Below are 22,234 nucleotides of genomic sequence, written 5' to 3'. Positions count from 1 at the left end.
AACTCTAACCCTGCATTAAGAAGGCTGAGGCAGGGTGATCATGAGTTCTAGGCCAATTTCTGGTACACAGTGAGTTTGAGGCTAGCTAGCATCTATAGTGAGGCACTGCCTCCTAGAGGGGAGGGGGAAAGGAAGAAAGGAGGAATTTAGAACAGGCCAACAGATAGGCAGCGGTGTGCACACCTGTAATCTCAGCACTCGGGAGGCAGAACAGGAGGCCCCAGGCCAGCCAGGAATGTAGGACCACCCACCTACACCAGTGTGTGGTTTCAAAGACATCTCAGGAAACTAGGGTGTCTGCCCTCACTCCATTCCTTCATTAACTGCTAATACATAGAAAACCCTGTCTCAGCAGGGCGTTGGTGGCCCAGGCCTTTAATCCCACCACTCGGGAGGCAGAGGCAGGCAGATCTCTGTGAGTTCGAGGCCAGCCTGGTCTCCAGAGAGAGTGCCAGGATAGGCTCCAAAGCTACACAGAGAAACCCTGTCTCAAAAAAAAAAAAAAAAAAAAAAAAAAAAAAACCTGTCTCAAAAATAAGTAAAAGAACGGGCTGGAACCCAGGTTTGATTCCCAGCACCCACAGGGCAGCTGTGATTCCAGCCCCAGGGCATCCACTGCCCTCTTCTGGCCTCCCCGGGGAACCAGGCATATACACTGTGCACAGACATACATGCAGACAAAATACCCATACACATAAATAAATTTTAAAAATAGGCTAAACACAAATTAATAAACATTTTTTAAAAGATCAACTAGGCAGGAAGTACCTCCATACCCATTGCAAGTGTGTGCACTGGGGACTATGGGTGTACTGAGGGACATCAAGCTACCCTAAAGTCAGTGCCAATGCTGACATTAATGCTGTCTGGTTCAGAAGAGCAAGAAAAGCAAGATTAATGCCAAGGAAACTGCAACTCTTCATCAAGACACAGACTTCTGCTTATTTCTTAATTGCTTTATGCTTTACTCACATTTTTTAAACTATAAGACATTCAAAAGGTTAATGTCAATGTTTAATTCAGTTGGTACTATGAGCTAATTTTTGCAGACACAAACATGTTACTGGTTTCATGTTACGGAATCACTGGAAATGGGAAGAAAACAAAGAAATCCATCATTCAATTCTACTTTGCAGGAACATATTTCTGTAACTTGTAAATTATTTTGATTTATGGAGAATCATTACTGTATTCATAAATGCTGGAAAGAGGAACAGCCTGATACAATAGCACCCCAAATAATTTTATAACTGCAGGTGTGTAAACCAGGGCACGAGGAAGATACCTCAAAAGACAATAGGAAATGGAGCAGTTTAGGAAGGAACAGGGTGAGGGCAGGCACCCCAGTTTTCTGAGACATCTTTGAAACCACACACTGGTGTGGGCAGATGCAGTGGAATGGTCCAGTTACATTTAAATAACCCACAGAATGCTTCATGATTTACAACAACCCAATCACACTGCCCATTCTTTTGAGGTTAAATGCTACCGACATAAGCTACACCTGAATCCAATCAGCGCAGAGACATGGAGAAGATTCACACGAAAGAACTAAATTTGTCACAAATGGGTTGGTTTCCGATCTTAATGTAGCCAGGTTGCTTTACCCTAACCTCCGTTGAGCAAATCAACTTAATGGGCACTGGGGGTGCCATAAAACTTAACAATGGACTGATTTTTAACTTTTAAAATATAGTTATGAAGCAAAACATTGCATAGCTTCTACGATACTGGAAATCAAATTAAATCTAGATGCTTTTTAGCAGTCCTGACAGATATAATCCTAGTTACCATGTAAATTTATGGTAAGCCGCTCTGATATTAGCCACAGGTGCTACTTCTAATATATGAGCCGCATCTGGCTGGGAATAGAATTTCTCAGAGGATTGCAAATGACCTCACTATCTGACAATGGAGGGGGAAACAAGACCACTGTGGCAAATAAAAAGCTGAAGATGTGGTCCGAAGCTAACTATTTCACATAAAATCCACCTCTGTAGTTTAGGTTAAAGGATATTAGGCTTTCAATACTTAGAAGGCATAGATATATTTCAACAAAATGGCCAAAAGATTCCGAATGTGAGACAACTCTGAGGACTACATATAATTCTAGTTTTCCTACCTTTGATCAGTGTCGGAAAAAATGATGTACTGAGACTTGAAAAGAAAATTCTTTCATGATTCCCAAGCACGCAACGTGATTACACACCGCTGAGCATACCAAAGCAAGATGTCACAATTACCATGTCATGGGCCCTTCGCTGAAGACTGATGTCAGTACCCCGGCAGTGGTTCTGATGCACTTTGACCTTCATCATCACACCCAAGGAAACCAGCTGACCTAGCAAAATACTTCTTAAAAATCTCTACAAGGAATCATCATTCCAAGTTTAAAAATGCATAACATCACCCAGAGCCTAACACAACGGGAAAGATGTGAGTCCCACCACTTACTCAACTCAAAACTAAAAACACAGCTCAGTAGAAAAATACAGGCCTGTCTGCTTTTACGAAATCCTTCCCCAACCACTCCAAAGTCATCACTTGCCAGAGAACTGACAAGTGTGGAAATGTGACAGAGGATTTACAAATATTTAATTTCCCCACGAAGTAACTCTTCCCGAATTAAACAAGTACTCTTTATCTGGGGGAAAATCTCAGAAAGAGAGAGCTTCCTATGAGTTATTCCTCGGACCCTTGCAGCACTCAACTGAGGGAGCAGCAGCCACAGAGCCCTTCGGCGTAACATGTCCCTCCCGGGCTTCTCAAGGAACTGAAGGATGTGATTTTTTAGCTTCAAAGAACAATCCTATCCAGGTGGTGATTTCTATTTACTTTCTTCTAAAGACACGGTCTTGCTATGTAGCCCACACTGGCCTTGAACTCACAACCTGCCTCAGCCTCTTGAGTACTACAGGCATGTGCCGGCTTGATTTACTTTTTTTGTTTCTGTTTTTGTTTTTCAAGACAGGGTTTCTCTGTATTGCTTTGGAGGCTGTCCTGGCACTCACTCCATAGACCAGGCTGGCCTCGAACTCAGAGATCCACCTGCCTCTGCCTCCCGAGTGCTGGTTTACTCTTTTAACAAGTGACTGGACCTGTGCCTCATCTCAATGGACAACAATATCCCAAGCTCCATTAGCAACAAGGACATGGTCGGACTTGCGATGTCTCTGTGCTGAACCGACCGAAAATGATTGTGGATCATTTGGAAAAGGGGGCTCAGAAAGCCTCCACTGTGAGGATGGTTACTATACGGAAGTCCTGGTTAAGCTAACTGTGACCTTTCTCAGTATCATGAGATACTACGCATCCTACCATTAAAAATCCCCAGGTGGATCCTGGAGAGATGGCTCGGTGGTTAGGTGCACTTGCTACCCTTTCAGAAGACCTAGGTTTAGTTCCCAGCACACACCTGGCAGGTTACCGTCCATAACTCTAGTTCCAGAGGATAAAACACGCCCCCCAAATGGCTTCCATGGGCACTGGGCAGACACAAGATGTACATACATACATGCAGTCAAAACATTCATACATATAAAAAGTTGAAAAATTATGAGGTAATGCCGGGGTGCTGACTCAGTCCTGTAAACCCATCACTTGGGAGGCTGAAGACTGAGTTCAAGGACAGCTTTGCTGGGCCATACAGTGACCCCATCTCAAAAGAAACAAAATGAAAATCATGGGAAAATACAGATGTTCACTTTCACAGGCGAATTAAACAGCTACAATGTTGCTACAACATGGCCCCTAAGCGCATGCACACTCATTTTTTTTAAGATTTTATTTATTTATTATGTATACAACATTCTGCTTCCATGTATATCTGCACACCAGTAGAGGGCACCAGATCTCATAACGGATGGTTGTGAGCCACCATGTGGTTGCTGGGAATTGAACTCAGGACCTCTGGAAGAGCAACCAGAGGTCTTAACCTCTGAGCCATCTCTCCAGCCTTGCACACTCATTTTTAAGGTGGGCAGAAGGACCACTTTTATTTGACTCTTTTTGCTTTCCAAATTATAAGATACATTATGTAGTAGAGAAAAAAGCTTAATTATGGACCAGCTAAACACACCACCCAAACGTGCCATGATGGCTTTATTCCTGTAGCAGTCCTAGCTGCTCCTTTGGGGCATGAATAAAGCTCACAGTTCTAAACAAATAGAAAGTTGGGAAGAGATACAAAGTTGCAAACTTAAACCCTCAAGCACAGTTTAAGGCACTCTAAACACAATTAAGGCTTCTCTTCTATGCTTCTGTATCCACAGCCCTGAGGTCACCAGAGTATCACTCATCAGCCAGGCGTGGTGGTGCAAACCTGTACTCCCTGCACTTAAGATGGAAGCAGGAGGCAGGACCAGGTTGGTGAAACCCACAAAAACAGCTGGCCTGAACAAGGGGGAGCACATGGACCCCAGACTGCTGTCTGGGAGGCCAGCAGGGAACTGATCTGGACCCCTGAACATGGATGTCAGTGAGGAGGTCTCTAACTCCAGGGGGCCCCTGGTAGTGGATTAGTATTTTTCCCCCTGGTGTGAGAAGGGACTTTGAGAGCCCATCCCACGTGAAGAGATGCTCTCTCTGCCTGGACACATGGGGTAGGGTCCAGGCCCGGCCCAGGATGATGCAGTGGACTTTGGGGACCCCGCCCCGTGGAGGGCCCTATCTTTCTTGGGAAGCAGGAAGGGGAGGGAGTCTGGGGGGGAGGGGAGGGGAGGGAGAAGGGATTGACATGTGAAGCAAGCTTGTTCCTAATTTGAATAAAAAAAAATTTTTTTTAAAGATGGGGGCTGGAGAGATGGCTCAGAGGTTAAGAGCACTGACTGTTCTTCCAGAGGTCCTGAGTTCAATTCCCAGCAACCACGTGGTGGCTCACAACCATCTGTAATGAGATCTGGTGTCCTCTTCTGGTGTGCAAGCATGAGCGCAGTAATTGTATACATAATAAATAAATAAAATCTTTTTAAAAAGATTTGAAAAAAAAAGATGGAAGCAGGAAGATCGGGAGTTCGAGATCACCTTCCTTCAATGCACGGTGAGCGCCAGCTACAGAGCGCCAGCTAGACTAGAGAAGACTCACGGTGAGCGCCAGCTAGACTAGAGGAGAAGACTCACGGTGAGCGCCAGCTAGACTAGAGGAGAAGACTCACGGTGAGCGCCAGCTAGACTAGAGGAGAAGACTCGCGGTGAGCGCCAGCTAGACTAGAGGAGAAGGCTCTCGGTGAGCGCCAGCTAGACCAGCTAATAAGACTCTGCTGTCCCTCTCACCTCCCCACCGCAAGGGTGAAGTAGAGTCCCTGGATACGCACATGCATGTTTGCTCCACAGCCTGCCACTTCTTCAAATAAAGTTGCTTGTTTCTGTTCTTTCCCTCCAGACAAAAGCTGAGCTCAGATGTGTCTAAGATTTAGGATTGATAACCAATACCAAGCACTGTAAGGTAATGCTTTCTGGGCATGGCATAGGGAACCAGGTACCAAACTTCAGGTCAAATTCCTATCAGAAGCCACACACATACCCCTGTGACTCTTTAAACTATTCTCACAAATATCAGATCTGGACATTTGGCTTAAATAATGCAACATGAAGAGTCACTGGCAACAAGGTACAAAAGTACCCATCTGTAGGCCCAAGCACTAGGGAGGCTGAGATGGGAAGACAGTTTGAGCCCAGGAGTTTACAACCAGCCTGGGCAATATAATGAGACTTCTGCCTCAAAAACCAAACAAACCCCTAAAAATGATTCCTAAATATGGACGCACATTCTTTCTCTTTACCCAGAGTCACTAGGCAACATCTGTAGCACTTTCAAGTTCTTATTCTGAGATAGGATTTTGCTAAATTGCTTAGGCTGGCCTGGAACTTGTGACCCTCCTGCTGCAGCCTCCTAAGTAGCTGGGATTACAGGAATTACAGGAATGTATCCCCAGTCTCAGCTATCCCATGTGTTATCTTTTCTACAGTACAACAGCTAAGTGTTTATATTTGTGTGGGTGCCACGTGTGTACAGAACCCTAAGAAGGCCAGAGAAGGACATCCAATGCCCTGGAATTGAAGTTACAGGCTGTGAGCCCTCATGTGGGGGCTGGAACCAAACCCAGGTCTCCTGCAAAAGCAGTAAGTGCTCTTAACTGCTGAGCCCTCTCTCCCGCACCACACCAGCCAAGTTATGACGGACGGATGGATGGATGGAAAAAGATATACACCAAGAGTGCTGAACAAGTGGTCACAGAGAAAGTTAAGATTAAAGGAAAGAACAAATCTTAAGTGCCAGAGAGCTGTGTGGTGACAGAGCTAAATGCCTCATGGGAAGCAGGGAAGCAGGCCCGAGGCCCATGGCAGCGAGGTGCTTGGTAGAGTCTTGGAAGGAGCCTACAGGACACTAACATTCACAATGAACTAGGGCTGCAGTTATGGGTGGCTGAGGTTGTGAAGCCAACACAGTGAGTGACTGAAGGCAGCCGAAAAGGGAGGCAGTAAGAGGTTACCCCAAAACTGCACGTGCAACAAGGCATGAGTACTGTTCAGGGGCTCCCCATGGCCCTACTGCTCACCTCTCACCCCAACACATACAGCCACTTCACAGCCAGATAAGTTCATCACCTCAGAAATCATCTGTCACTAGGAGTAGGTGGACAAGGGAAAGAGTTTTAAGAGACAAAAAGAAGAAAAAAGTTGGGCTCTCCAGGGATTAAGGGCACTGACCTTCATGAACCAAGCCAAGGGCCTCATGTATTCAAATACACCCAAACAGCACTGGGATGGTTCCATGGGAGATAAACACAAGCTGGGTCTCTGAACTTGGGGTATCCAGAGTCTAACCAGAGACTCAGGGGAGTAGTGGCAGTGACTTTCTGTGTGGCCTAAACTGTACTTACTCTCACCCTCCTGACCCCGGGCCATTGTCACCCTGGCAGGGCATGTCACACCTAGGTCCTGGACTTCTCCTCCTTTTAAGGTCTGACTGCACAGAGTCAATACCGAAGCACTAAGATGCATATATTTAATATCAAAATTAGGCTAGATAATGACACAAAGAAGATAACTCAAGGACCGAGGTCTGGAAGGGAGAGGCAGCAGAGTAGGAGTATCTGAGGCTCCACGTTGGCTCATGGCTGCCTACACCACCCCATCCTCACTGTGCTCATCAGTGACTTCCAGCTGCCCAATCCAGTGGCACCCTCGCTAGCCACTTTACAAGTCTTGAGAGAACTAAGCCCTCCCCTCTTATTCATTTTTTTGTTTGCTTAATTATTATTTGGTGGGGGTTGGTGGGTAAGTATGTGTCATGGTGCATAAGTAGAGGTTAGAAGACAACTTTGTGAAGATTGGCTCTTTATTTCCATGTTCATTGCCTGGTGGTTCAAATGAGGAATGTGCTCCAAGAAGATGGAACGCTTGGTCCTCACTTGGCATGGATGGCGCTCTTGGGAAGGTGTGGATGGCACAGCCTTGCTGGAGAAGTGTGATGCTGGGGACGGGCTCTCGGAATAAAAAGCCTCACATACATCCAGGTTGCTCTCTGCTTCAGACTTGTGGCTTAAGATGTGAACTCTCAGCTTCCTGGCATTCCTGCTATGGACTCTCCCTCTGGACCCAAAGCCAAAACAAACTCTTCCTTCCGTTGTCACTTTTGGCTGTGGAGTTTTGGTCATGGTGTTTTGGTTGTGATGTTTTACCACAGTGACAGAAGAGTAACTAACACACATGGGTTCCAAGTATCAAACTCAGATCTCAGGCTTTGTCAAATGCTTTGCCTTGAACTCACAAAATAACCCAAGCTGACCTCAAATCTACAGTAGTTCGGTTGAACCTGAATTCAGTCACCACACAGTGGAAACACAGAACCAACTCCAGCAGGTTACCCTCTGACCTCCATACATATACTGTGACATACCCAAGCCCACACAGACACAAATCAATAAATGAAAAAAAAAGAAAAAAAAAACTTTATTTCTCAGCAATCCTTTTGCTTCAATTCCCCCAACTGCTAGGATTATGGGTGTGCACCACCAATATCTGGTCACTTACTTCCTCCTCTTTTTTGGGCCGCTGCCTTCTTCTGGATTAAAAGTCTCCCTGGATCTCCTGCAAGCTCCTGTTCGATCCAGGCAGTAAGTGGACGGGTCCCAAGCTCTCCCTCACACTACAGTTTCTCCCTGGGTAGTTTCGCTTTTCCCTTGGCTTTTTCCCACACATGCTCATGACACTCCTGTTATCTATGACCCAGATCTCATCTGAGTTCCGATCTCAGACATGAGGTCACGTTTACAGAGCTGGCACCTGCATGTCTTACAGCAGTTCACACCTCACAGTGTCTAAAGGAAAACTGTGTTCACTGTGCCTGGCTGTATCCAGTTCTTTCCCCAGCTCAGAAAAGGTAACTGCAACCACCTGGCTCCTCCAGGTACGAACTCTACACATCCTCTGTTGCTCTTCCTTTCCTTTCTAGTCAGAGAAACTTGGGTATTCTTATTTTGCTTCTATTTGTGTGTGTATGTGTATGTATGTATGTACGTATGTATGTATGTATGTACTTAACCTGGTTTGGGGGACACAGCTCTTGTGTAACTCAGGTTGGCCTCAAACTCTGCTCGTGTCATTTCTAAACATATCCAAGCCCTGCACTTCCCTGCTTCCCCACACTGCCCCATCCAGCAGTGTCCAGCCCAGCAGTGACCTCTCTGGATGTTTCCAGCAGCTCCCTCTTATTCACTCCCTGACTCTTCCTCTATACTTGACAGTCTCTGAGCGTTCTCTTCAAACAACGCATCCACCGTCCGCTTCCTCGCCCCTCCCCTCACTGCTCCCCACAGCACTTTTTCCTGTGGCAGGTGGAAGACCTTGGCCAAGTCACTCAGCCTAAGCTTCAGCTTCCCCATCTGAGACATAAGGGAAATAACATCTACTTTGCAGTTTTGTGGAGACTACAGGAAGGAGGGCATGTGGAGGCCTTAAGTCTCTTCGGTATTAGCTATTAGCATTTTCCTTCCTTCGGGGCCTTCACCTCAATTTAGGATTATATTTCCATCCTTTGCAGGCTGTGTCTCATTCCCACCACACTGTAAGCTCAGTAATGACAGGAAACTGTCTGCCATGTTCGTCACTGAGCCAGTGTCTGCTACATCTAGCTTAAATGACTTCGTAACTGTTCACTATTGAGTGTGTAAGAAAGCTCCACAAGGGGGAGGATGTGGACACATGTGGACAGATGTGGACAGGTGTGGACAGGTGTGGACAGATGTGGACAGGTGTGGACAGATGTGGACAGGTGTGGACAGATGTGGACAGATGTGGTCAGGGTTCGGAGGAATTGAACACAACTGACAAGGATGGAGCTGGGAAGACAGGGATCCGGAACCAGCCCCAGCGAGTCATTAACTTCCGGTGGCCTCTAAGGGCCATATGACCATGAACAGAGGACCTCATAGATTGCAATCCTAATCTCTAAATGAAGAAGCTTCTCCCAGGGGCCATGAGAGGTAGGGTCAGAGAAGGACGCAAGCAGCTCTGGAAACCTCTGAGAAAATGAAATACATCCAGGAAGAAACAATGGGAAGGCACTGGTGGTTTCTGAGGAGAGACCAGCATGGTCACAACACCATGGCGTTCAGGTCAAGTGAGTTCATGAGAAGCCTACAGGGGACAAGCAATCGGGAAGCTTCTACAGTAACTCTGTGGAACGGCAGGAGCACCCGCGCCAACAGCACAGTCTGAAGGTGACCAGGCAGTTCCTAGGGACTGGGCTCGGTGGCAACTGCAGCCCCAGTCTGGGGTTTGAAAAGGAACTACTGCTGAGGGGAACGCAAGGTGAATACCAGTGACAAGTTTGTTCTCAGACACCCTACGCTCAAGGCAGCGGGAACAGTGTCCCGTGAGGCCTGACTGCCACCTGCAGCCCAGCTCACTGAGCTGGTGTCACATCCTCCCTGTCACCTGCCAACTCATCCTTCCCGTCCTTCCCTCACACACATTCCAGACCTCGAAGGACCAACTCCAACCCCCTTTCTGCAGACACCCCCTGAAGAATGTCTCCTTGGCTTACCAGAACCCCATGTTAGACCTCATTAACCAGGACAATTTTTAAAAATTCACCACTTTGTAAAATTCGGATGTGCCATCTCCCCAACAAGCCTGGGCACGCATCCTGGCCAAAGGAAGCTAGCCCCTCAATGGTGGCACACAGTGCCTTCTGGCACTCACTGAGCCAGCCAGCCCATGTGGTCTTGTCCCACCTGTCACTGGGTGCTGATCCAGGCGCCTGGGCACTCCCACACCCAGGGCTGTGATGGTGGAAGACAGTTTGATTACTGGCTTGGTAGAAGACCCTGCTCTGCTGTCCAGGAGCAGCAAAGCAACAGACTCAATCATAGTGTTTGCTGTCACGACAGGACTGATTCAGTGATACAACCAAATGACCTTTTGTTGTTCAACAGTGAAGCGTGGGCTACTCCCAGATTAGTGTGGCTTTGTTCCCATCACCTGGTGAATATCCCTTTCTCAGGAAGGTATGTGAAACCGGCTTATAGAAAGTCATCCAACAGGTCGTCCTTGGAAAACAAGATGCCTACTAGAAAATGACCACAGAAAAAAAAAAAAAAAAAAAAAAAAAAAAGGAGGCTTTGAAAACATTGTGGCTGGAGCCAGATATGAGTCTGGCACCTACTGAGACATGACCCAGTGTGACAAGCCATCCTAGAACCTCAGCCTGGCTCAGTGTCATCCTGTAAGATTCCATGAATGAGTTAGTCAGTCCTGTCCTGTCCTGTCCTGTTCTGTTCTACATCAGGAGGACACTAGTGCTGTTTACAGCAAGGGCTGGATGGAGAGGTACCCAGTGGTGAAGAGCACTGGCTGCTCTTACAGAAGACCTGGGTTCAGTTCCCAGCACCCACACGATGATTCACAGCTCACAGCCGTCTGTAACTACAGTTCCAGGAAATCTGAGGACCTCTTCAGGGGTCTTCAGGCACCGGGCATACACAGTACAAAATTACATTTATGTGTAGGCAAAACATTTGTACACATACAATTTTTTTTTCCCCCGAGCAGGGTTTCTCTGTGTAGCTTTGGAGTCTATCCTGGCACTCGCTCTGGAGACCAGGCTGGCATCAAACTCACAGAGATCCACCTGCCTCTGCCTCCCAAGTGCTGGGATTAAAGGCGTGTGCCACCAACGCCCAGCACACATACAATTTTTAAAGTAAACAAATCTGAAAGGGCATAGCAGAAGGACTAGAACCCAGGATGGTCAAATCCAGAGAAGAACCTCCCCTACCTGTCCATACCAGTGGATCAAGTCAGCCACAACCCAACTGACCAGAACTGGGGCACAGCTCTGTGCTGCTGCTGCTGCTGCTGCTGCTGCTGCTTCGGAGAGCACAGCGGTACAGCTGCTCCACCATGCTGCTACCTCCATGTTCTGAAACACTGAATCCACGGTTCTGTCCCAGTCCTCATGGACCAGAATCCCAGGGTCAAAGCTCACTGTCAAACTCAAGGAGGAAACCAAGACCCAAATACTTCCGAGGCAGCATTTAAGTCTCCTTCCGTTACTGTCTGCAATTACCGAACAGCCCATGGGTCCTAACTCATTCCAACATATTTAAGCAGTTTCAGCAACGCCGGCTGAAAACAAATACCTCCAGAATTCCCTAATTCTTGAGTATTATTTTCTTGCCAGTTAAGCATAAAGCCACCTACTTGTGCCCACTTTATCCTGCTAACACCATCTCAAGGACTTCACAAACTCTAAATGCTACACTTAGGTATACTAACTTCATCTACACTAATGAAAGCAATTTATAGAAATGAAATTTATGTCAATGAATTTCATGGCAATTTTTATTTGATAATAATTGCGGCATTTATAGGTGAACATCTGCTGATAGTAACAGTCTAGACCTGGCAGAGTTTAAACTTGCAGCGTTTTCCAGGCAATGTGGACATTATCTGTGAAAAGCAATAAAAAAGCAGCGACTGCAGTAATCACAACAGTATCTGCAGAGCATAAATCTGGAAGCCCTTCTCGTCAGCTCAGATTGCTTTCTTATTTTTCACACACCCGATTTTACGCCATCTGTAAGAGGGCAAACACTGTTGAGGAAATTATATTTCTTGGCTATTTGACTTTTATAAAATGCTCAAGCTAATTTCTGTAAACATAAGATTTACTGCATGACTAAGAAAAGCTGATACAGTTAAAAGTCCATTTTTATTAAAGAGCGGCAATGGTGACCACAGTGTGGTTACACTGCATGGCATCAGTTACCTTACTGACACCTGTTTTACGTTTACCCTGGTCTAGCCTGTGTGCTTTACTAACATACATGAGCTCTACACCTGTTTATGACACAGACAGCAGAATCGAGAGTCCAGCAACAGCCCTGCAGGCTCTAACTCCCCTTTCTTGGTGGACAGCAACACTGGTGTTTCAGTCACCACCTGACAGTGTCAGACAGGAGCCCTGAAACTGAAAGGGAGCTCCAACGTGAAGGCCAAGGGGCAGCACAGACACTTCTATCAACTTCCAGAGTCTTAAGTAATGTTGGCTAAAGTACGGCCATCTCTGTCTCCAAGGAAAACTAACAATGACTTTATTCTTCACTTTTACATAAAGTGAAGTGTGGGTGTCTATGTGGGTATGCACATGTGAGTGCCAGTGCTTGTGGAAGCCAGAAGAGGGCGCCAGATCCCTTGGAGCTACACAGATGTGGGGGACTGAACTCAGATCTTCCATGAGAGCCCTCTTAACCACTGAGCCAGTCCCAAAGGACACTTTCTGGTTTCTAGTCTACTCTGGTCACAAAAGCCATCACTGGGCATATTAAACACAAGGGCTGTCTGTGACAACCATGAATGTTCAGCTTATCCTGCGACAGAAAGACAAACACCACTCCATACTTTGAAACAAAATGACACTTTCTACCTACATGGGCACATCATCTCGGTGGCTGGGGGCAGGAGATGGAATAGAGTGGCTACTGTCTGTCAATCAACATCAGAGTCCTCTCTCAAGGTTAATAACTGATGTGCACAGCAAAGAACAAGCTACTAACGTAGACAAGCAGCCAAGGCCACCACTAAAACTGCAGAGGGCTGTTAAGACTCCCATTGGCACCAGGCATGGTGGTGCATGCCTTTAACGCAGCACTTGGAAGACAAAGGCAAGCAAATCTCTGAGTTCAAGGCCAGCCTGGTCTACAGAGCGAGTTCCAGGACAGCCAGGGCTACACGGAGAAACCCTGTCTCAAAAACAGAAAGAAAGATAAAAAGAGACTCCCATTCACGGTTGCCGTTCTTCTGGTGTCCTGAAGCCTCCGGGGTCGGCAATCACTTCTAATACTAACCCTAAGCCCCCTGCCAATGCTTCAATGCACATCGTTAAGTTTTCATTTTATTTTTTATGTGTATGAGTATTTTGTCTACACATATGTCTGTGTACCACATGCAGGCCTGGTGCCTGTAGTTTATTTAATCCCAGCACTGGGGAGGCAGAGGCAGGAGGATCTCTGTGAGTTCGAGGCCAGCCTGGTCTACAGAGCAAGTTCCAGGACAGCCTCCAAAGCTACAGAGAAACCCTGTCTCATAAAATAAAAATAAAAAGATTTTAAAAGTAAGTAAACCATAGTAACTTTCAGTGGCACTTGTGGCCACCTCTTTGGCCCACCAAGACACATTTTACAAACCTCCAAACCACTGCTGGGGGGCCCGAAACCCCACCACCACAGAGACCATGCCTACACTAGCTAGGCATTCACCTAGCTGGACACCTCACTCCCTCCCCAGCTCCAGCGATCTTTCAAAAGCCACAGCTACAAAGGCAAATGATAGGAATAAGCTAGGGAACAAATGACGCTCGCTCCTTGCCTTGCAAAAATTGTTGTCCTGACTGTTGGTTTAGACCACATGGAGGCGTCCCCTTTGGAAGGGAAAGCTAGGACAAGCCAGTTCATGCGATTCAATTTCAGAAAACCAATGCGCTGGCTGGCTGGCAGGCTGCTAAGAAAGCAGGGACGAAGAGACATAGGACCTCCTCTAGGAACTCAGCTGCTCACAGAGTTTGCCCCTCTCACCCCTTTAGCAACAGGAAACCCCACGTGGCCTCCACCTAGAAGCCCTCACAGTTCCCAAAGGCACCTAGACGGGTGCAGTGCCTCACTATTGCTGCTTACTCCTGATCAGTGTGTTCAGACCTACAAGGGTGGCCCCAGACACCCAAGAGTGAGAGAATAGGGACAGCCTTCCCAGGGCCAGTCTGGGCTCCTTCCTGGTGAAACCACCTGCTGGCACTGAGGGAAGCTGCTTCCTGGGTTCTAAAACCACAGGGGCTGCGCATCTAAAACTTAAAATGTCCTCCTCATTCTGAAAGCTTCCAGCCCACCCTGTCATTCATAACACAGTTTCTCATTATGGAACACACACCTACACTTCTAAGTGACATTTCTGTTCTTTCAAGACCCTGCAGGTGACAAATGCCCAACAATAAGTTTATGTCAGTCACAGCCTCTCCCTCCTTGTGTTTACATGAGCAGAAAAGCAAAACTTCTTTGTAAATGCCAGCCCTGCCCTGTCTCAGTCCAAGTGCTCTGAGCATGGAAGTCTCCACCTTGAGACCATAGCCCTCAAAGTGTCACTTTCTAGTGCCATCACACCGCCCACCCACAATGCACTACACAGCTGTTAGACCACCACTAAGGGCAGAGGACACCATGGCGGACACCTACGGCTGCTTTACCAATCCGCACCAGAGAATCCAGTGATTTTCACATTTCCAGTTAGCAAGTACTTATACCCATTTCAAGTATCAAATGAATTTATATTATATGGAATTAACCACATTTTACAATAAAATCCCTCTGAGAAAATGAGATCAAATATATTCTGCCAGCCACTTATTACTATCAGGTAATCTGAAAGAGCCCTGAGCTTATTGAATAGGTTTTACCCAAGGCGAAATCACTGAAGACACTCTGAAAATGTACAGCTCATTTTCCACAGCAGAAAATGAAACAAAGAATTAAGATTCTGATACCATCTGACACACACTGATGAGCAAGCCACTTAAAAACTGTAGCACTCAACCCGTGTAATCCTGAACGACTTTACTTTATTTATTGTTTTGAGAGAGGCCCATGTGGCCCAGGCTGGTCTTGATCTCTCTGCTTCCAACCACCAACTACTGGGATTACAGGCTACACCACCGTGCCTGCAAAGACTTCACGTGGAGCTAGAGAGATGATTCAACAGTTAAGAGCACCGGCTGTCCTTGCAGAGAACCTGGGTTCGATTCTCAGCACCTACATGGCAGCTCACAACCACCTGTAACTCCAGTTCCCGGGGACCCACCGCCCTCTTTTGGCCTCTGCCGGCCAGAGTGCATACACATGTGGTGAACTGACATACACGCAGCCAAAACACTCACACGTGCAAAATAAATCTTTTTTTAAAGAACTTACATAATAAAAATGAAAAGACTACTTAAAGAATCAAAAACAAACGGGTGGGCATAAGCACCACACACCTATAAAACCCTAGAATTGAGCATCAGGCATGGGAGGATTAAAAGTCTGAGGCTAGCCTAAGCTACCTGGTGAGATCCTGCCTAAAAAATAATAACGAATAAAATGTTTGTTAAAAATTAAGAGCTTGAAAACTGGCGGCTGGGGAGTGTTGTGCGCTGTTTTTGCTCTTTCGGCTTTTTGAGGGGTCCGCCACCCAGCTCCCAAGTAAATCACACACACAGAGGTTTATTCTTAGTTATGAACGCCCACCCTTAGCTTGGCTTGGGGCTAGCCAGTTTTTCTTTAAATTATCCCATCTTCCTCTTGCCTCTGGGTTTTTCCTGTCCTCTTACTTCTGTAAATCTTACTCTTACTCCATGGATTGCTGTGTGGCAGTGTGGTTGGGTGTCTGTGTGGCTGGGTGGTTGGGTGGCTGGGTGGCTGGGTGGTTGGGTGGTTGGGTGGCTGGGTGGCTGGGTGGTTGGGTGGCAGTGTGGTTGGGTGGCTGGGTGGCTGGTGGTTGGGTGGTTGGGTGTCTGTGTGGCTGGGTGGTTGGGTGTCTGTGTGGCTGGGTGGTTGGGTAGCTGGGTGGCTGGGTGGTTGGGTGGTTGGGTGCTGGGTGGCTGGGTGGTTGGGTGGCAGTGTGGTTGGGTGGCTGGGTGGCTGGTGGTTGGGGTGTTGGTGGCTGGTGGCTGGTGGTTGGGTGGTGGGTGTTGGGTGGCTGGTGTGTTGGGTGGTTGGGTAGTTGGTGGCTGGTGTTTGGGTGGTTGGGGTGGTGGCAGGTGGCTGGGTGGGGCTGGGTGCTGGGTGGCTGGGTGGCTGGGTGGCTGCTGGGTGGTGTGGTGGCGGCTGGGTGGGCTGAGTGGCTGGGTGGCTGGGTGGCTGGGTGGCTGGGTGGCTGGGTGGCTGGGTGGCTAACCAGCTGGCCCCTGATGTCCTCCTCTCCTTGTTCTCTTGCTGCTCTCTGGCCTCATCCCCGCCTAGCCTGGCTCCTGCCTCCCTATTGACCATTCAGCTCTTTACTAGACCATCAGATGTTTTAGACAAGCAAAAAATCACAGCTTCACAGAGCTAAACAAATGTAGAATAAACAAAAGTCACACACCTGGAAATAATAGTCTACACTAAGGGAGATGAGCGCTTGTTATGCAAAAGCATCAGAACCTGAGAGGAGTTGTGCGTGCACGAGTGCGTGTGTACATGAGTGTGTGTGTGCATGTGCGTGTGTGTGTGTGTGTGTGTGTGTGTGTGTGTGTGTGTGTGTGTGTGTGTTCATGTGTGCATGTAAGGTGTATGTGTGTGGTGTAGGATGTGGGTATATCCATGAACACATATGCAAAGTTAAAGCAAGGATTCCAATGTCTCTCTACACCTCACTTCCTGAGACAGGCAGGTCTCTCACTGAACTAAGAAGCAGGGCATGACGGCTCATGCTGGTAAACTCCAGCACTGTGGGACAGACGGAAAGACAAGTGGACCCCAAGAGCTCTCTGGCTGCAGCCTGCCTAGGGCAAACGCCAGGCTTCTGGTTAGTGAGAGATCCTGTTTCTGACAATAAGACAGAGAGAAAAAAGAAAGACATCAGTTTCCTGTGCGGTGCATGGGCGAGCTCATACCTACACCTTCACATACATGCAAGACACACACATACACACACACATGCCTGAGAACAGTCAAAACAAGTTCAGGCCCACAGAGTTCTGAAGGACAGTTCTGCAAACCCAACTTGCACACAAGGACTGTATCTAGTAGACAAACTTCTAGGTTAGGACCATGAGAACCTGGATTTTATGTTCACAGGCCATGTTATCTGGGTGTAAAGAACAATAGGGTAGCATGTTGAAGACCCTGATTTTGATTCCCAGTATGTCAGTCTAAAAAAAAGAAAAGAAGCCACAACTAGAGGTATACTCCTTTAATCCCAGCAATCAGGAGACAGAGGCAGGTGGATCTCTGTGAGCTCAAGGCCAGCCTGGTCTACAGAGCAAGTGCCAGGACAGCCAGGGCTACACAGAGAAACCCTGTCTCGAGGAAAAAAAAAACAAAAACTTTTCTGGAAACACAAAAGTAAGTTTCCATGTGTTTTTAAATTTAGACAATGAGTGAGAGATGGCTGAGCTGGTAAAGGCACCTGAGTTCAGTCCCCAGGTCCCATATGGTGAACGAAAGAACCCACTCCACAAGTCGCCCTCTGACCTTCATACATGTCCACAGAATATGCATGCTCACCGCCCCCACACACATGTCCACAGCATATCATACCCACCCCACACACACACACACATGTCCACAGCATATCATACCCACCCCTGCACACACACACATGTCCACAGCATATCATACCCCAAACACACACACACATGTCCACAGCATATCATACCCACCACACACACACACACACACACACATGTCCACAGCATATCATGCCCACCCCTGCACACACACACTAAATAGAATATAATAAAAAAAAAAAAACTGGCAAGGTTAACTACCTCATGCTCCAGAAAGATTATCCCCAATGCACCCCCAGCTCTTTGCATCCATCATCCCTGCTGCATCTCTCAACAGCCTGGACTCCAAGGGCCAAGGGTTCAGTCCCTCCCTTGTACCCACCTTGATTTCTCTTACCCCTCTTTTACTCCATGGCACTTGTTTGCCCAAAATTCAGCCCAACCCAGTATCTACTCCAAGCCTGTGTGCCCATGCAGCTGAACACAGCTGTATTTATTTATTTATTTATTTATTTATTTATTTATTATTTAATTTATCTGTGTGTGTGTGTGTGTGTGTGTGTGTGCGCGCGCACGCGCGTGCTATGGTACAAGTGTGTAGGCCAGGCAACAACTTCCGGGGGTCAGTTCTCTCCCTCCACCATGTGGGTCCTGGGGACTGAATTGAGGCCATCAGGTTTAGAAGCACGTGCCTTTACCTGCTGAGCCATCTCACCAGCCCTTGTTTTGGTTTGTTCTTTGTGTCAGAGACCCTCTCCATAGCCCAGGCTGACCTCACACTATAAATAACAGCAACAGCAGCAAAGCCATTCTGCAACCATCATGAGTTAGGAAAAGCAGCGGAGTCTATGATGATACACCAACACAGACAGGCATGAGGGCTCAGAGCCACACATGAACATCCCTGCTTACTGGCTAATGCTTCTTTCTCCGTTTAGCGCTGGCTTCTCCTTTGTCTAATCTCACTAAAGTTGAGATTCATAAAGTGCTGAATCATAGACCTGCCTGTTTCTGACAATATCCAATAGAGGGCAAAGCTGGTTCCTCGGAACATTCCAAATCTGCTAGTGCAAGCTGAATTCCACCACCAGGCCTTCAATGCTGTCTTCCTGAAATGTTGTGCACAGTGTGTCCCCTCCCTCTTCTCCCCCAGTGAGCAATGGGACCCAATTTGTTAGTTACAGGTATGTTCTGGTTGTGTGTGGGCAGTAACAGCTGGTCATGACACCAGGACCAGCACAGGGCACTACCCAGGTAGAAGTCACAGGGCCTGCTAGAAGTGAGTCAGGATGTAATGCTGACACTGGTTCCCCTTCCTAAAAACTGGAAGGAAAGGCCCAGGCAGTGAAACGTCACGGTGAGTAATGACACAGTTAATCCAAGATGCCCTTCGCAGCTTCCCTCCCGCCCAGGGTGCAGTAGTCCTGGAGCACCCACTCGGGGCAGAGCCTGAGACAACACCACTCTAGTACTTTAAGCCATATGTTCAAGCCTAATAAATTAGCCCAGGCTTAAAGAAGTCAAGCTGTACACATGTAAGAATTTTAATAAGCTTGGGAAAGGCTACCTGGAGCTATGTACCGCTTACTGCGCCAGTGAAATGCCCTGCCACCAGCCACAGAGTGCTAAGCCCCTGACAGGAGCTGGGGAGCACTCCAGGCAACAGGAACAGTGAGTCGGTTTTCAGGTTTTCTCAGGACTTGGGGACTTACAGCAAATGGCTGGCAGCCAGATGACAGACAAACAGAACAGGGCAGGCAATGCAGCAGAGCCAATGGCATTTACCAGGAAAACGTGCCAAGGGCTTCTTTGGTGGGAATCTGGTGCTTGCACACCCATGTGGAGACCAGCAAACACTGTAATCAATGTCTACACTGTAATCAATGCCTGTCTGTACTCAGAAGCATGTTAGAGACAATGGAGAGCTAAGCAAACATGGTCTCTGACTTCTAGATGCCAACACCTAACATAAATAAAAACAATAAATCTGTCCAAAGGATTACCACAGTAACTGAGCAAACACGAGCGAGTCAGAAGCATTTGCCTTACACAGTGGAGTAATCGTGAAGGCTAAGTCATGGGAGATGACTCTCTGAACAGGGTGGGGCCCAAAAGGAACAGTTACCTGTGGAGGTTGAGTCTGGGGGGGGGCAGATTCTGAGAAAATGCTCAAGGGTTAGATACCAGGCTAGCAATGGGCCAAGAACTAGGAAGAGAGTCAGCATAAGAGAGGGTTCAGAGGCAAAAATACAAGTATGAGTTTTTTTCTAAGTGCCCAGAAAAAGTAGACAAAGCACACAGGTTGTTTGTCAACTGGCCCTATTCCATGCAGCCTTTTAATACACAGAAAAGCACTCATAACCTCATCCAGTGTTATATAAAATCCAGAAAAAGACCAAATATCTTACCCAACCCCAAATCAAAGCTATAGTGGCTTTAGAATCTAATATTCATTCATTCTCATTCTCTCTCTCTCTCTCTCTCTCTCTCTCTCTCTCTCTCTCTCTCTCTGTCTCTCTCTCTCTCCCAATGTGGGTCAAGCTAACCGTGAATTCACAATCCTGTCTCCGTTTTGGAAACGCTAGGATTACAGGTGTAAAGTGCTGATTTAGCAGTAACACAAAATCAACACTTCTCCCAGAGCTAGAACTGCCCGAGTCAGCAGGGACAGTCTATGTCACTGAATTCCTAAAGAAGAGAGGTTGTGGATCCTAGTCCACCCATGGGACCAGAATGCAGTTGTCAAACAAGCCTAACAGGGCAATGAACAAAAACAGCACCTGGTGGCACATCAGTAAATCACAGGAATCACCTGATTGAAATTCTTGAAGGTGAACTCTTTGTAGATGGCATCTCTCTCACTCAATTCCGACCACCCCGCTGCTCTCAGGCCAGGAATAAGTTGGCTCCTCTCCTCTGCTGTCAGCCACTGAGCATCTGAAGACTAGGAAGAAAACACATTTCTTGTCTGAAAGGGTCGGCATTTATCTAAACTCTTTACATAAACTTATACCTCTTTAGGAAATGATGTAGAAAAAAGTCTCAAGGGTTACAAATTCTAACCATCGCTCATTCCTTTACTCTCAAAAGTTAGGCAAACTCTGTGTGGGCTGTCCAAAAGAAAATGGCTGGTGTCCTGGGTCTACTCCAGACTCCAAGATACAGCAAACTGGTTTATTCCTGCTACGAGTAAGACTGCACTGCCACCAGCCTTCTTGGATGCTACAGGACCCCAGGACATGCAACTGAGGCAACACCAACTCTCTAGGGAAGCTGCCGGAAGGACCAGGACCAGAACCCAGGGCTCTAACCAACCCTGGTCTCCCGCTCTTTGGATGAACTTCAGCACCTCCAGTCTCTGCAGCTCACTCTAGTGGGTTGAACTCAGGGTGTCTATTCCCCGTCGTATACAACAAAAACCCCACTACAGAGTGGGGAACCAAGTGTACATTCCCATGGAATTTCATATAACCATGTCTGGGGGTCCACAGCCCCTCTACCACAGGCAAAGTCCTTGCCTTGATAACAGGAGCACCAGTGAAGCGAGCTCCCTTCAGTGTAGCTGGACCACAGCAACCACAGCACCCGCCAGCAGGGTCCACCTCGTCCCTGCTCTCCAGTGACAGTCACAATTCAGCCCTTTTGCCACTCATCCTGTGCCTTTCTTTGCTAAGCAAAATTAAGCACCATGATCACATTCCTATAAACTGTGAACACAGCTGCTCACTCCAGCTTACACACCCACGGCCACCTCACACCTCACCTCCTCGCAGGGTGACTGGAGGCGCTGGTGAGACCTTCCCAGCAAGACCCTTCCCCAGAGACTGAGCCAATGTTGAAGGCTCCAGACTCTGTACAGGAAGCTGTAACTCACTCCTACTTCTGGAATCCTCAAACTTTTTATCACAGACATTACAGTTAAGAAGGCACAAACGCTGGACAGTGCACACCTTTAGTCCCCACTCAGGAGGCAGAGTCAGGTGGATCTCTTTGATTTGGGGGCCAGCCTGGTCTACAGAGTGAGTTCCAGGACAGCCAGGGGCTACACAATAAAACCCTGTCAGGGAAAAATTAGTTCTAAAACCTCTCTCTCTCTCTCTCTCTCTCTCTCTCTCTCTCTCGCTCGCTCGCTCGCTCGCTCTTCATCTTTTTCTCTCTTCCTCTCTCTTTCTCTCTCTTCCTCTCTCTTTCTCTTCCTCTCTTTCTTCCTCTCTGGTCTCTCTCTGTCTCTCTCTCTGTCTCTCTCTCTCTCTCTCTCTCTGGAGAGGGAGTTAACATAAGTTCTCACTATAAATTCATGGCAATTATCCTGCCCCAGTCAGATTTACAGATATATACTACCAAACCCACTGAGTTCTGAAATTTCTCACACAGAGGTCTACTATAGGAAATAAACCAAACTGTCAAACACCTAAATACTTTAAGTCAACTCAGAGAATCTCAGGAAAGAAGCAACTGTTCATTTTTCACATGGACTTAACAACCAGGAAGACTGTG

The 22,234-nt window shown here is 47.3% G+C and overlaps 1 protein-coding gene across 1 annotated transcript in view; it reads right to left on the bottom strand.

The window, feature by feature from the left end:
• Positions 1-22,234, bottom strand: part of Pcbd2 (pterin-4 alpha-carbinolamine dehydratase 2) — a 52,567-nt gene that overhangs the window by 26,721 nt on the left and 3,612 nt on the right. Inside the window, exon 2 of the mRNA XM_027409761.2 lies at positions 20,550-20,681. Coding sequence (XP_027265562.2) covers positions 20,550-20,681 — 132 coding nt within the window. The remainder of the gene's footprint in view (positions 1-20,549; positions 20,682-22,234) is intronic.

Source organism: Cricetulus griseus, chromosome 3, assembly GCF_003668045.3.
Source record: "Cricetulus griseus strain 17A/GY chromosome 3, alternate assembly CriGri-PICRH-1.0, whole genome shotgun sequence".
Lineage (NCBI taxonomy): Eukaryota > Metazoa > Chordata > Mammalia > Rodentia > Cricetidae > Cricetulus > Cricetulus griseus.
The sequence above is the reverse complement of the archived record's forward strand: the minus strand, read 5'-3'. Positions and strand labels throughout refer to the sequence as shown.